A 15,433-nucleotide genomic window follows, 5' to 3' on the forward strand; every position below is an offset into this window, starting at 1 on the left:
CCATCCCGTCCATCGCATGCACGGCTGTACGAGAGAGCAGGCCTGCGGAACCCCGCCCTTTGCGATCCTGCACTAGAAGAAGGGTGATTTGGTTTTTGGGGAGCATATCCGACGCAATTGCTCGTTGTTGTTTATCTTCGTCCGCTACTTCGACTACGTCATTGTTGCCTTCGTCATCACCATGCCCATCGAAGACGAGAAGAAGGCTACTGAGGATGTCGTCGCTGCGGCTTCGATCTAGCCAACTGAAGGGTATAACTCATTTATCTCTCTGTTTTTTTTGTTTTGGAAGTACTAGATATTTATGGCATAGGTCTAGCACGTGCTTACATGAATAAATATCAGTACGGGTTTAATACTGTCAATGTCATACACACAATTTATTTCTAGATTAAAAACAATCAAAAAATTGCTAATATACTCGACACAAACAACAATCTACTGATTCGATCCACAAATGCACTGAGATTCAACCAAAGAATCCGACGGCCTAACAATTGACCTGAAGCCAAATCGAAATCAGTCAAGTGAAATTTAGCAAAAATGTTAAAAAAAAGTGATTTCTACAATGAAATCCAGACTGACGATGAGCTCCTTTTATCAAAATAAAATTAGAATTGAAGAGGAAATGAAGGAAGAGAGAAGCGGTTCCAAAATATATCCACTTGGGTTGGATTTGGGGAAAGTAGACTCTCGCTGTCTCAAGAAGACCGGAAACCCCAGGCCCCTCTATGCTCACTCCGGCTTCGAGGGGCTTCTTCCTCCAAAAAAAACACAGGAAAAGGAAAGTCGAGAGGCTTCCTCTCCGGCCGTCCTCACCACCGCCGCCACCGCCGCCATCTACGGTCACCACCTGAGATCTGGAGGTTCGATCTACTCCCCCGGATCCTGATTCTTTTCCCTTCCGCTTCTCGTCGGAGATTAATGCACTTCTCTTTCACACCAATCAGATTTGCACGCGGCGGCTCCGTCGCGACGATTCTCCTCTGTCCGGCAATCCTGCCGCCGATCACCAGAGACCAGATGGAGGCATGCAAGACGGTGTCCGCGTGCACCGCGGGGGCGGCTCAAGGCACGCATGTATTTGATATCTTGGGTTACAGCAAGCTGAGGGGCATGGGAGACGAACCGGAGAGTTTCATACTGTCTGGCATTTTCACTGTCGGCGACCACGACTGGGCCATCCGCTTCTACCCGGATGGGTTCCAAAAAGAAAGCGAAGGTTACATCTCTGTTTATCTCGTGCTTTCGAGCAAGAGCACTAAAGTCCGGGCATCCTGCGACCTGAGGCTAGTCGACCACTGCACGGTTTATCGTCTTCAGTGCACAAAACAGAGCCTAGGATTTTCAACTCCGATGATACCACTAAGTTTGCTCCACAGACTTCTCAGTTCAAGAGGCGAAGCGACATCGAGGGATCCGCGTACCTTAGGGATGATCACCTGAAGATCGAATGCATCATCACGGTCTTCGAGAAGCCACATGTTACAGATACCAAATTGGGGCTCCGCAAGATCGACATGCCACCATCTGACATGACTGAACATGTTGGCAGGCTGTTGGAAGAAAAGGAGGGATTCGATGTCAGTTTCAGTGTTGGAGGAGAGACCATTGAAGCACATAGGCTCGTTCTTGCTATGCGGTCACCCGTTCTGAAGGCAGAGCTCTATGGGCCGATGCGGGAGGCGAAGCTGAGGCAGTGCATAACCATCAAGGACATGCAACATGCTGTTTTCAGGGCCCTGCTCCACTTCATCTATACCGATTCTTTGCCTGGTGGTGAGGATGAGGATACTGAGATGGCCCAGCTTTTACTGATGGCTGCGGACAGATATGCCATGGAGAGGCTCAAGCTGGTTTGCCAAAGCATACTTTGCAAGGATCTGAATGTGGACACTGTGGCAACCACATTGGCTTTAGCTGACCAACATAACTGCGATGAACTTAAGGATGCTTGCCTTGAATTTATCGAAATATCAGATACCAATGCTATGGATGCTGTAGTGGCAACCCAAGGTTTCAAGGATCTGAAAGTGACTTGTCCATCTCTCATAGTGGATGCATTAGAGAAGAGAAGGAAGTTTCGTAAGGCGTGAGCAGCTCCATTAGTAGATTTTTTATAGGAATGATCAGCTCCATGTTAGATGAATCTAAGAATGCTTAGGTTAAGTCTCATGTCATACTAATGGCGTGAAAGTTCTCCTAGATCAACCCCTCCAAAACTGAACCTTCTAATTTATCAGGTTTGCTAACTTTATCTGGAGCGCTTCTCTGCAACCGCATAACACTTGCTCTTAATCTTCTGGCAAAATTTCGCTGTGTGTGAAACTTTTGTTGAGCATTTGACGCCCAGATGCTCCACATTAGTATGCAATGCTATGATGGCCTCATCTATTGAAATGGAATAAGATTAAACACAGCAAAATGCTATTATTCTCAGAATATTACATTATAAATAGGACAGTTTTTTTAAGCAAACAGCCCCAAAGTGCTAGATTCCATAGATATAGCATTGTAAATTACATATTTTGATGCCCTGAAGCAGGATAGAATTATCTTGTGCTAGATCAGACAAGATATGTAAGAGTGGGCAAACAGGGCCATGATTAGGACTACAAACAGGGCTCTTAAAAGGAACAGGGCTCTTAAAAGGAGTAGCAGCTGTAGGACGAACTGCCTTCACTAGACTATCAGCAATTGCTTTTTTGTCCCTCTATAGGTAATGAAGTGAGGAGCATTTCTATTTGCCATTTTCTTTATTCTAATATCGCTGGTCTGAGCCTCCAGTCCATGCTATTGTTGCTTCCGGCATTCAGCCTGTTGACAAGTTTTGAGGAAGTTTGAAATAATTGTCCCGTGGTGTACCTCCAAGCCCTTCGGCATTCAGTCTACATGTGTTTCTTTACCTGTGGATCTCTGGTTGTTTCTTGCCTTCCATATCTGCCAAAGAAGAGATAACACAAAATTTGTGTCCTGGGAGGAAATGAGCCTCGTTAAAATGAGGCGAAGAGTATGATCTAGAAAAGTGTTGTTTGTGTCATGTTCCTCTATTTGAGGCCCCAGTGAGATTTGAACCGGATTTCTGTAGCATAAAGGTTTGATTTCTGGGTCGAATGCATTTGTTTTTTGTTTTTCCAGATTGCCTGTATAATATCAATTGTTGTTGCCGGTCAGCGCATGTGTGACATTGTGGTCTGGCGCTTGTGTTGGTTTATGATCTTGTAGGCACTTTGGACAGTCCAGTTTGTAAACACACAGAGGTTTGGGTTCGCTCATCTCAACGATGGTGTCGAAGTAGCTCTGTAGGGTGTAGCCCTGATTTGTTTGGTCAGTCCATCAGCTAGCTGATCCTCAGAGGACACAAACCGGATGTCCAGCGCCTTTTGTGCTACCCGCTCGCGAACAGCATTGGAATTGACCTCAATGTATTTTGTGTGTGCGTAGAAAACATGAAGTCCGTCGAGTTCTAGGTAGCCCAGATGTTGTCGCACCATAAGACTGGCGTTCTCCATTGCTGTCTGACGAGCTTGCCAATTCGGTCACCATTGCTGTACGCCAAACTCGCCAAGCTAGAGATTTCCTTCTCAGTCGAAACATGGACATATGCCCGGAGTAGCTTGTTTGAAAAATTGGAGCTCCAACTCTTCTGGTCTTATTTTAATTTTTTGGCCGGACCGTCCATTTATCTTGCTCTGTTGGATGAACGTGATTGGAGAATTTTCTTAGTTTATACATATTTGTACAATGCAAATTATATTACAAATAACAGACATGACTTTAGTTTTTTCATATTTGTTATGATACAATTCATATTATGTTGCTCTCTTGGATAAACACTAGTGATTGGGGCGTCACCCTGTGACGCCGCTTGAGAAGAAGCTGTGCGCACGTTTCCATTTTAAAAAAATACATAGAGTCCTCGAGTCCTCGCCTCCGTCTAAAAAACATCTAAAAAAATCAACACCTTCGTCTAAAAAAGTAAAAAAAAAAATACCACAAAAGCCTATCAGCGAGTGCCACTTTGCATAACCATCTATTAAAAAAATACGAGAGGTCCCCATCTCCATCTAAAAACAGACATTTAAAAAATAATCTACACCTTCATCTAAAAATATTGCAAAAGATTTCTCATCGCGGACAACTAGTTTGCGCCGCGTGGCATAGATGGTTGGCCGCCCTTCACGCGTAACTTAATGGTTTTAATGGTTGAATACTTCTTCTAGTTTATACATATTCATCATACTCTGAATCATATTGCTAAGAGGCATTACTTTATACATATTGTTATGATGCAAATCATATTACAAATAAGAGGCGTATTTATATAATGTTGTTCTGTATACCATTAGATGAACATAATTCTAGACCATCCATCAATATACTAGCAAGTTGCAGCATGGAAGGACTTGATGACTATGAGGGCTCGTCATGTTGGCAAAAGACACAAGTCTTGTTACCTTGCCAGTTGTAGCATGTTAGGTTATCTCTAGTCAAGATCACACCTCTGTTGAAAACCAAACATCTTTACTCGCAGAGGTAGTTTGACCTTTCACTATTTTTTGGTATCAATAGGAACATCGCAGTGGGTAATCGTCTCATATAAGGACTTGACTAAAAACCTCCCGTTCTGATGCAAGTTCCATCGAAATTCGTCTGATTCATTTCATAGCTGAATAGGATCCAAACGTGTGAGCAACTCATTCCAAGCTACGAGGCCAGGCCCTAATAGGTCCAAGAAATATTAGGGTTTGGTTGGCCCAAGACTTGTGCAATTGTGACGAATTAATGTCTAACAATGCGACAAAAGCTCGGGTATTGCACATTGGAGTGGCACCAAGCCAGATATCCTCCCAGAACCTAACCTGGGAGCCGTCACTAACCGTGAAAGTGCCAAATTGGAAAAAGGAAATCCTTGGCCTTCATCACACCATTCCAAAAATGTGAATCGCCAGGTCTTCATAGAAGTTGAGAAATGGCTTTGGAACCCACGTACTTGTTACAAATGAATGATTTCCTGCCACACTCCATTTTCAATTAGTAGTTTATATAGCAATTTGCTGAGAAGGACAATGTTTTTAATCTCAAGATCTTGAATTTCAAGACCCCCTTCACTTTTAGGACGACACAACACATATGCACACACATAGTACTCCTAATTAATTATCATTTTGATTTTTATATTAAGAGGTCTAGTGTTCTAGTATTGCCTGGACCCTCAAGTCTTGGGACCGGCCTTGGTGGGGACTCACTGAAGCGGTGGAACGAAGAGGTGGCCTCAGCTCCAATGGTGACGGACAGTGTGCAAGGAAAGACTGGTCAGTACTACAGATCTGAATAGCACTGACCATTCATCCATGGTCGATCTGTGAACATGCGTAGAGCTTTAGCACTATCTGATCACCTCGGAGGCGTCAGTGATATGGTATTTTAGGCTCGACTAGATGATTATCATAGACGGGTCAAAAAGTTACTGGTCAGTGAATGTGTGTCCTGATGGCCAAAATGGACCTGTTATCACAAATCGGTCTGAAAGTGCAATCATGCCCTTATTTATATTTTGATGTTGATGATAATATAATATAGGGGATTAATCATGTTTGTTAAGTTTATACACATGTTATTAGTCCCTTTGGCATCTTTGTGTCTGGATCAAGGACCCACCAAAATGTATATGACTAAAGAATGGTGAAAAAGAGAAAAGAAGCATAGTTAATTCGGTCAAATCTTGAGTTATAGTGATCTCGGACTATTGAGAGGGGATGAAAGGGGTCCGTATGAGACTTACTCAAGTCAACATCTTTTCAGCAGCATTCGACTCACATATCTTCCACAAAATTCTTGACAAACCTAACCACCAAATAAATCCTATCAAAAGGCCGAACTCCATCTTCACAACCGGATTTTTTGGGTTGCTATCTGGATGTCCGGGCTTAGTCAGGATCATCTGGACGTCCTGCTAGTCCACCAGGAGACAATGTAAACTTTGCCCTGGATCCTGATTGTCCGTGATATCACCTGAACATTTGGCAGCAGCTCGAAAGCATTGGCCAAACAACTGTCCAGAGAGAGCTTTCATGCGGGTTGCCCCGAACGTTCCAGAATACATACGTGACATCTAGGAAGCCCTCTTATCAGTGCAGTAGGTTCCCCCACAGCCGAATCATCCGCGCTCCATCTCGGATGCCTTGCATTCCCGAACATCTGCATAGAGGAGCTTTCCATCCGACTATATTGCCTTTTGCCTCGCAGATGTTGGCGAGGCCAGATCCACCGGACATCCGAGCAATACCCTGGACGTCTGGCTTGCAACCCGAACATCCAAGCAATCCCCTGGACATCCGGCTATATTGCCTTTGGCCTCGCAGATGTTGACGAGGCCAGATCCGCCAGACATCCGAGCAATACCCTGGACGTCTGGGTTGCAACCCGAACATCCAGGCAATCCCCCAGACGTCTGAGTTGCAACCCGAAAATCCAGGCACTTATATGAAATGGCTCAAACGGCTCATTTACTTAGGATCTATATATACCCCTCTACCGATAGAGGGTTAACCACTTCATTCAAATCGAACACTATCTCCCTTGCTAGGCGAGTAGATGCTTATCTACCGTGCCAGATGCTGCTATTGTCGGTCGAAATGTGCGTGTCACTCTGTCTCGAGACTCCCAAGTCGCTCTTGGGGCAAATATGAAAGCACACCCAACCGCTCTTGGGGCAAATATGAAGGCACACCCAACTGTCTGCTTGGTGCGCCGTTACTACTTAGAACTAGTAATGGCGCACTTCGACCTGATGCGCCATTAGTATGTATGGAAAAATCGAAAAAAAATAATTTAATACTAGTGGCGCATCTGTTTCTGGTGCGCCATTAGTGTCTTCCATACTAATGGCGCATCACCAACCGGTGCGCCATTAATATATAGTAGTGGCGCACTGCTTCCATGGTGCGCCATTAGTATCAATCCTATCTATAGCCCTTTTTCTAGTAGTGAGCCGGCCACCACCGGAACCCATGCCACAACTGGGGAGGCTGTCCAACAGTGGACGATGGCAACGGGGCATTCTCCCCTCACTTCTTCCCCTGTCCGACCTTCCATGAAATCTCTGCTCCTTCATCACCAATCTCGCCACTCAAATGTGGTGGCCAGGCATCCATCTTCAAGGTGGCCTTAGCGGTGGCGGCGGCAGATGCTTTGTGTCATGGCATCAGGCCCTAGGAAACCTAGGATTGGTGTTATCGGACATGCCTCGATCATGTAGCCCATCCTCGGGGTCATCTGCTTGTGATGGTTGGGGTTGGAGGTTGCTCCCTCTCGTGCCGGTTGGATGGCCATCCAACCAGATCTGGCAGATGCCATTTGAACTCGTGGTCCATGATGGTCGGAGTGGCAACTGTGATGGCATGCCCAATGTGGTCACGAGGGTTGTAGTAGCCATGCAATGGACCAGCAATGTACAATTAGGTGTGTGATTTATCTGCAAATTCTATGCCAGAGGCCGCGATCCCATGATCTGCATCCCCATTAGGCGCCCTCTGCTAGGACACACAGATGGCGTTGCGGTCTGCGTGCTGCTGGCGTCGACAGCACGACAACTGACATGTGGTGGTGGTGTCTGATGCAGGTTTGTCACCAGTTGCCACTTGTGGGAACGGTGCGGGCCACCAAAGCATCCTGAATTAGGATTTTGGCATTGTCATTGACCTTTCTTCTCTACTGGATCACATAAAAGTGGAGGCAACGAACACATGATGACTTTGACTTGGTTGTGCTTTATGAGTACTTGGTCTCAAGCTTCGGGGGCAATGGTGGTGTTTTTGCACCGTGGCTTGTTGAAGGCATTGCCTGATGTTTGCTCCGACTTGATCTTCAGGATAAAAACTCACGATCTGACCTTTGGTGGCTAGATTCGACAACTACAATGTTTACTCGTCGTTCCCTTTCAGGAGATGTTGCTGTTGAAGAACATTTATCACATTTCTTGTGTTGTCATAAGATGGTTGATATTGATGGTAGTTGTTGTATTGCCTCGATCACTTCGAGTTTTTTTGTCCATCTTAGGCATAGTTTTGACCTTGTATGTCTTCGTTATTTGCAGGCGTGAGTGTGTGTTGTTGTTGGCTATGTGCAGCCTAGTCATGCAGACGCCGGGTTTACTCAATGATTTTTATATCATGTTGATGATATATTATGAGTCAATAAAAATACTATTTTATATTAAAAAAAGTGCGTGCCACTCTTGATGCACCAGCGCGCCGATGCTTTCCACGGCGAAAGGCACCGTGCACCGGCCTACACTCAGGGCATCGACCAAAATTTTGGACCATCATAGGAATCAAGATGATGGAAATATGGAATGTACGCGACCACCCAACCACCGTGTGGATTAGCACGTCAGGATCACTAAAGCCCGTCCTGGTCTGAGACTCAGAGGTCTGAGGCGTGCACCACAGCGCGAGGTCTCCCTCCAACGAGAATGGCGCGCACTCTGCATCTCTTCCTCCCGCTTCTCTGCGGCCTCGCCGCCGCCCGCGGCTCGGTGGACTTCCGAGCGGACCTTAACCACCCCTACGCCGGCAGCGCGCTCTCTACGGCCCATGTCATCGGCCATGCCGCCCGCGCCAGCAAGGCCCGGGCGGCGAGGATCAACGCGAGGCTCGCGCGCGCCCTGGGCAAAGGCGGAGACATCTCGGCAGCTCGCGTGCCGCTCGCCCCGCTCGGCGACGAGGGCCACTCGCTGACCGTGGGCATCGGCACGCCGCCGCAGCCGCGCACGCTCATCGTCGACACGGGCAGCGACCTCATATGGACGCAGTGCGAGCTGTCGCGCGGCCGCCCGGCGAGGCATCGCGAGCCGCCGCTCTACGATCCCCGCAAGTCCTCCTCCTTCTCCTTCCTCCCCTGCGGCAGCAGGCTGTGCCAGGAGGGCCAGTTCAGCGGCAAGAACTGCACCGGGAGCAGGTGCATGTACGACGAGCTGTACGGCAGCGCCGAGGCGGACGGCGTCCTCGCGTCCGAGACCTTCACCTTCGGCGAGCAGCGCAGCAAGGTCTCCCTCCCCCTCGGCTTCGGATGCGGTGCGCTCTCGGCTGGGAGCCTCGCCGGCGCCTCCGGCCTCATGGGCCTCAGTCCGGGGACCATGTCACTCATATCGCAGCTGTCCGTGCCAAGGTTCTCCTACTGCCTCACCCCTTTCGCCGAGCGCAAGACCAGCCCGATGCTGTTCGGCGCCATGGCCGACCTGCGCAAGTACAACACGACGGGACCGATCCAGACCACCGCCATACTGAGGAACCCGGCAGAGGACACCTTCTACTACTACGTGCCGCTGGTCGGCCTCTCGCTCGGGGCCAAGCGCCTGGGCGTGCCGGCGGCCAGCCTCGCGATAAAGCCCGACGGCAGCGGCGGCACGATCGTCGACTCGGGCAGCACCATCGCGTACCTCGCGGGGAAGGCGTTCGAGACCGTGAAGAGGGCCGTGCTGGAGGCGGTGAGGCTCCCGGTGTTTAACGGCACCGTCGAGGGCTACGAGCTGTGCTTCGCGCTGCCGAGCGGCGCGGCAATGGCCGCGGTCAAGACGCCGCCGCTCGTGCTCCACTTCGATGGCGGCGCGGCCATGGCGCTGCCGCGGGACAACTACTTCCAGGAGCCGAGGGCCGGGCTGATGTGTCTCGCGGTGGCCAGGTCGCCGGACGACCTCGGCGCGTCCATCTCCGTCATCGGCAACGTCCAGCAGCAAAACATGCACGTGCTCTTTGACGTGCGCAACCAAAAGTTCTCCTTCGCGCCAACCAAATGTCACGACATCTGATCTCTCATCTCAGTGACCAATAGTGCAATTGCAACTTTGCAAGCACCTACAATAACTCCCTCTTTCTCAAAACGAAATTTGGAAAACGACGAGGATAATCTTTCATCGGTTCTCTTGATTTGGAGAAGTACTTCCTCTGTCCCATAATATAAGAACATTTTTTACATTAGTATAGTATTAAAAACGTTCTTATATTATGGAACGGAATGAGTATTTATCATTGTAGTACATGGCTAGCCAGTGCCCACACGCTTGTTAGGGTTGAGTCATAAATATATGAAAATCTAAGTCGCCATGTTTTAAAATATATGACTATAGTATTACTGTGCAACTCAGGAATGTACATCATTAGTGCAGAATATTAGAGAAGATTTTGCAGAACTTTATGTATATTGCATACTAAATCACTGCGAGACTAATCACTTGCTGAAGAAAAGTAAACCTAGATATCACGTGATGTTATACCGCCAAACTCTAGGGTTTAGAAATCATGATTACATAGTCCAAAAAACAATTAGCACTCATTCGAGAAATGTTAGCACGCCCACTTTCAAATTCATGAAATGTTCATAGATTCAAACAAATGCTCATAATATTAAAAAAATGTTCACAGTTTTTTTGTTTATTTCGGAAAACAAATCAATAATGTAGAAAAAATCACGAATATGAATATATATTCATGAATTTTAATAATGTTCATGATTTTTTTTGAAAAAGTGAAGTAAAAAAGAAGAAAGAAGAAAAACATTAACAAAAAACCCAAGAAAATTTGGAAAAATAACCCAAGAAAACTGATGTAGAAAATAAAATAAGGACGGAACCTTCTCAAAACCAAGCTTAAGTTGCAAAACCGTAGGAAGAACCTTTGCAATACTGCTGCAAGGTTTACTACACTCCCGCTAATGGGCCAGCCCACGCTGTCGTGGGCGATTCTTTCGACATTTATCGCAATCAGCAAACTATGTGCTTAATAGGTTAAAGGACTTTCATGACTATAGCATTAGTGATTCAGTGTGCAACTCGGAAATGTACATCATTAGTGCATAATATTAGAGAAGACTTTTCAGAACTTTAAGTATATTGCATAAATCATCGCGAGACTCCGCCCCAAACTATAACAAATGAGGCAACACTAAAGTGTCAGAAAACAACAAAATGAGACTCCAGCTAATGGGCCGGCCCATGCTATAGTGGGCGATTTATTTGACATTTATCACAAGCAAACTACATGCTTAATATTGTTAAGGACTTTTATGGCTACAGCATTAGTATGTAACTCGGAAATGCACATCATTAGTGCATAATATTAGAGACGACTTTGTAGAACTTTATATACTGCATAAATCATGACGAGACTCCGCTCTAAATCACTTGCTTATTAGAAGTAAACCTAGATACCGGGTGATGTTATATCACCAAACTCATGACACATAGTCCCATAAACTTTGAGCATTCATTCGGTTTAACAGAAACTGAATCTGTCAAACAAATGAGGCACCACTAAAGCATCAGGAAACAGCAAAATATTACCGCACTTCGTACTAACGAATCAACCTATTCTCTGCCCAAATGATCATTTACAGACGACAAAGGACAGAAAGATATAAAGGAAAATAATCACCGAATGACCTATTATATGTATTGGCCATCACGTACTGTTAGGATTTGAACCGATCGTCAATTTCAGCACTTGCATAATACCAGTACCGAGGACAGAAAGATATATTATAGAGGAAAAAGGGATCCAGCCAGACAATTGAGGCAAAATGAAAGCGTAGGAATGGAGCCAAAGATTAGGACAGGAACCAAAGCTTAACGAATGAGATTGCACACTGACATCCACAGCAAGTATGAAGAGTATCATTCTAGAATGTGACTGACAAAGGAAACAATCAAGTATGTAGTGTCCACATTTGGCCACATCTTTGTCGAAACAGAGCAAGCATCTTTGTCAAAACAGAGCAAGCAGAGAAGGCTCCCAGAGTTCAGAAGACTTTCTCACTCACACTGATTGGAGCGACGAAATTTGAGCTAGCCGAGCCCTGGCGGTGGCGGGCCGTTGCTGTGGCAAAACCTGCACGCCCTGTTGCCGGTGCCCAAGGGGTGGCCACAAGCCTGGCAGATCGGGCCCGAAGCGACGGCCGAGCTCGAGCTGGAACTGGAAGAAGGCCTAATGGCCGCAGCCCCTCGAGGCGGATGCACGTAGCGGATCTCCGGGTGCTTCTCAAACACGTTTCTGAGGACGATCTTGGTGTAGCAATCCACGCACAATGGCGTCGATCCGCCAAAAACGATCGCGGGCTTGTTGCAACGAGGGCACACTCGATCGAGGGAACTGACTGGCGCACCTGGCGCGCTTGTGCAAGAGATCGCCGAAGAAGGCTGCTCACCAATGCAATGATCCACGAAGAAATCAATGAGTTCATGGCGGCAGGACAAGCCCAAATAACGATTGAATGGAAAAATACTGCATCGCAAATTACCCCGCCAGAGCCGGAGTGGCCGCGCGGCTGGCCTGTTCCTGTCTTCCTGGGGCCGGCGACGTGGTTCTGGGTCTGGCCGGGGAGCGAACCATGGCCGGTCGGCGCGTGGTACTGGTACGGGAAGGGCGCACTCACAACGGCTGCGACAGAAACCAAGAAATCGAACTCCGACGTCAATGAAGAACCAAGAAACCGCACGGACCAATGAATGGCGCCTTTCTTGGGAGGGAACTCACCTGGATTGCCCAGCGGCGGCCGGAGCATCTCCTGAGATGGCGGCTGGGAGAATCCCCTGTACCCCGACCCGCCCCCGGCCCCGCGAGCAGCTGCAAGAAACGATCCAAGAACCGGCATCAACGCAAGAGCGAAGGACGCGCTCGCTCGTATGATTTGATTTCTTGAGCACCCACCTCCACCTACAGCGAAGGCTGGTGTAGTCGCCGTCTGCCCTGGAAAAGCCTGCCGGTGCGGCGGAGCAAATCCCCTTCCCCTCTGCCCCGACAAGGCCCTGCCCCCGAGAGCTGCAAGAAACGAAGTTACCGGAGGTTACAACCCCGCGCTCGTCGTATGCTTTGATTTCTTGGGCACCCACCTCCACCGAACTGGGAAGAGCCGCCGGCGGAGCCTGTATTCGCCGCCGTCAGCCCCGCAGGCGCCTGCAAATTCCGGGCAATGCCGCCGCCGGCTGGATTCGCCGTCCGCACTGCTGTCCGCGCCGATGCACCGGCGAGGTCGTAGCCGGCTGCAGGCTCCGTCCGCGCAGCCGGATGCCTTGTCCCGGTCAGGTTGTCGTCGGCCTTCCGCTTGCCCGCCATCTCGCCTCGATCGAACAGCTTCGCAAGAACGCCCAGATGAATAGGAGGAGAAGGAGGGCGCGGAGGGGAGGAAGGACGGCGAGGGAGGGTATATAGACGACGGACAGAGCGTCTCTCCCGGTGTAACCGATTTCAAGAAGCAGAGAGATTCAGGTCGGTTGATTTGGGGGGAAAGAAGACAGGAACAGATTCAGAAATGGTCCTAATGCATTTCCAATAGCCCAGCAAATGGCCCAAATAAGTTGGTTAGTTTTCCAAAGTTTCTGCAAGCCTTGAAAGAGGGCAAATCCTAAAGGGCGCCCTCTGCGCCCCTTCCTTGACCGACAAGTTTCGAACCCACCACCTCCTCGTTGAGATTATGTACAACCTTTTTATTCCTTTGTTCTTCTTTCTTCTTTCTTTTTCTTTTTCATTTTTCATTTTGTTTTGTTTTTCCTTTTTCCTTTCTTTGCTTCGATGGAAAAAGTGCTGATTTTATGAATGGTTTTTCGAATTCGGTGAACTTTTTCTCAAAATCGATGAATATTTTCTAATTCGTTGAACAATTTTTCAAATCCGATGAACTTTTCTAAAATCTGGGGGAGAAATTCGAATTAATTAACTTTTTAAAAATTTAATGTTTTTTTGCAAATTCGATGAACATTTTAATAAAAAATCTATGATTTTTTTAAAATCGCAAACTTTTTTCTAAAATGGTGAGGTTTTTTTCAAATTCGACAAACTTTTTTTCAAAATTGATGATCTTTTTTCGAATTGATGAACTTTTTTTAAATTCGTTAACTATTTTTTATGTTTGCGAACTTTCTTACGAAACATTTTTGAATTCATGATATTTTTTTGAATTTTATTTGTTTTCACTTTTTTTTTCAAAATTCAATGGTCGACCGGTCAACCGCGAACGAGGTAACCTGGGCCGGCCCAGTTCATGGGCGCGTAAGCGTCAGACCCTCAAGCCGGCGCTGAAGGCGCCCTCCTTAGAAAGAGCTCCTCCTCAGCTCACGCCCATGTACCGCTCAAAACAAAACAAAAACTCACATGCCGGTAGTCATTGGTCGGCCGATCAAACGGGCGACCTATTTGCTCACCAGGGTGCACCCACCGCACCTCCATGGTTTGCCTAAAAAACCACACCTCCATGGTTTCCTAGGTTAACGGTTGACCAAGATTTTCGGAAGAAATGAAAAAAAAACAAAAAGTTTGAAAAAATCAAAAAAAAAAGTCATGAATATGAAAAAGTTCATGAGTTAAAAAAAGATAGTGGATTTGGAAAAATGTCCACAAATCCAAAAAATAGAAAAATGTTGTCAATTTTTTAGAAACAGTTTGCAAATTTGAAAAAAAAATCATCGATTTTGCAAAACAAAATCCACTCCATAAGTGGGGAGGATATGAGGTTGTTCGGGTATGTTGGATGTGGCCCACCCGGACCATCTTTTCTTTGTCTTTCTCCATCTCCACCAATCATATGCACATGATCGGACAATTTAGTGGCACGGCTATACGGACGAACGAACGAGTGTTGAAAATGGATATGTCTAAACACTGTCCAGGCGCGTCCATGGACTTGTGAGTAAAATTAGCCCAGTGCAATTATAGATGCTCTATGAGCACAGGCAGGCCGGGCAGCCACCTAGGGCATGGACGAAAAATGTTTAGTTGAATGTAGCTACTTTACGCTGCCAACTTGTTTGGTTCAGGGGAATTAGAAATGGAGAATGAGAGTTGAGGGGTGAGGAAATTAAAAGTCCACTGTTTAATTAGAGTGACGAAAGTTTAGGTAAGAAGGGGAATGAGGGTTGAGGAAGCCAATTCCCACCCATTTCTTCCCAAGGAATACCCTGTTAATTCGTGAGCAGAGTTTTATCCTACGCTAATTCTCATCATATACCAAACAAGGGAATGGGAGTAAAACTCTACTTCCCTGCCTAATCCCACCATAAACACCCTTGTGAAAACACCCATTCCTCTGTCCCGAGTGGTTACCAAACATGTTGTGTGGGTCTAGCCTGGGGCATCTCTTCGTCATGGCTCCGCTACTATCTATAACCACACATAGCTAATTTGAGTTGCCAAATGTCTGCGGACGCGGCCAGGTGCGTCCGCGGACGCTGACCTGTCATACCCCATATTTCACCTTCCATGATCATAGTACCCATTTCACGATTTGCATTTCCAAATAAAAGCATGCAATGACATGATCTACGTACTAAACTACTACTCCCTCAGTTCCTAAGTATAAGTCATTTTAAAGATTTCAATATGGACTACATAAGGAGCAAAATGGATGGATCTACATCAAAAATACGTCTATATACATCTGTTTG

At 46.9% G+C, this 15,433-nt stretch overlaps 2 protein-coding genes and 1 pseudogene across 3 annotated transcripts; 2 read left to right on the top strand and 1 right to left on the bottom strand.

Annotated features, from left to right (window-relative positions):
• The first annotated feature begins 734 nt into the window (after positions 1–734).
• Positions 735–3,738, top strand: LOC125532137 (BTB/POZ and MATH domain-containing protein 1 pseudogene; annotated as a pseudogene). The gene is made up of 2 exons (XR_015602904.1): positions 735–866; positions 951–3,738. The product of XR_015602904.1 is annotated as a BTB/POZ and MATH domain-containing protein 1 pseudogene (transcript).
• Positions 3,739–8,344: 4,606 nt separating this feature from the next.
• LOC125529823 (aspartic proteinase nepenthesin-1) lies at positions 8,345–9,916 on the top strand. The gene has a single exon (XM_048694242.2). The coding sequence runs from the start codon at positions 8,477–8,479 to the stop codon at positions 9,809–9,811; it is 1,335 nt and encodes a 444-aa protein (XP_048550199.2). The 5' UTR covers positions 8,345–8,476; the 3' UTR covers positions 9,812–9,916.
• A 1,655-nt stretch (positions 9,917–11,571) lies between these two features.
• Positions 11,572–13,410, bottom strand: LOC147973323 (uncharacterized). Its single transcript, XM_087524955.1, has 5 exons — positions 12,887–13,410; positions 12,705–12,815; positions 12,531–12,620; positions 12,295–12,434; positions 11,572–12,193 (listed from the first exon to the last, which is right to left on the bottom strand). Exons 1-5 carry the CDS (start codon positions 13,107–13,109, stop codon positions 11,843–11,845), a joined length of 915 nt encoding a protein of 304 aa, XP_087381081.1. The 5' UTR covers positions 13,110–13,410; the 3' UTR covers positions 11,572–11,842.
• Between the last annotated feature and the right edge of the window lie 2,023 nt (positions 13,411–15,433).

Source organism: Triticum urartu, chromosome 5A, assembly GCF_056163025.1.
Source record: "Triticum urartu cultivar PI428250 chromosome 5A, HENAU_Tu73, whole genome shotgun sequence".
NCBI classification, from domain to species: Eukaryota; Viridiplantae; Streptophyta; class Magnoliopsida; order Poales; family Poaceae; genus Triticum; species Triticum urartu.

Coding starts and splice junctions, on each gene's coding strand:
- LOC147973323 (XM_087524955.1), bottom strand. CDS start 13,109: ATGGCGGGCAAGCGGAAGGCCGACGACAACCTGACCGGGACAAGGCAT. Junction 12,621..12,704: donor AGCCTTCGCTGTAGGTGGAG/GTGGGTGCTCAA, acceptor CGTTTCTTGCAG/CTGCTCGCGGGGCCGGGGGC. Junction 12,194..12,294: donor GCCACTCCGGCTCTGGCGGG/GTAATTTGCGAT, acceptor ATTGGTGAGCAG/CCTTCTTCGGCGATCTCTTG.
- LOC125529823 (XM_048694242.2), top strand. CDS start 8,477: ATGGCGCGCACTCTGCATCTCTTCCTCCCGCTTCTCTGCGGCCTCGCC.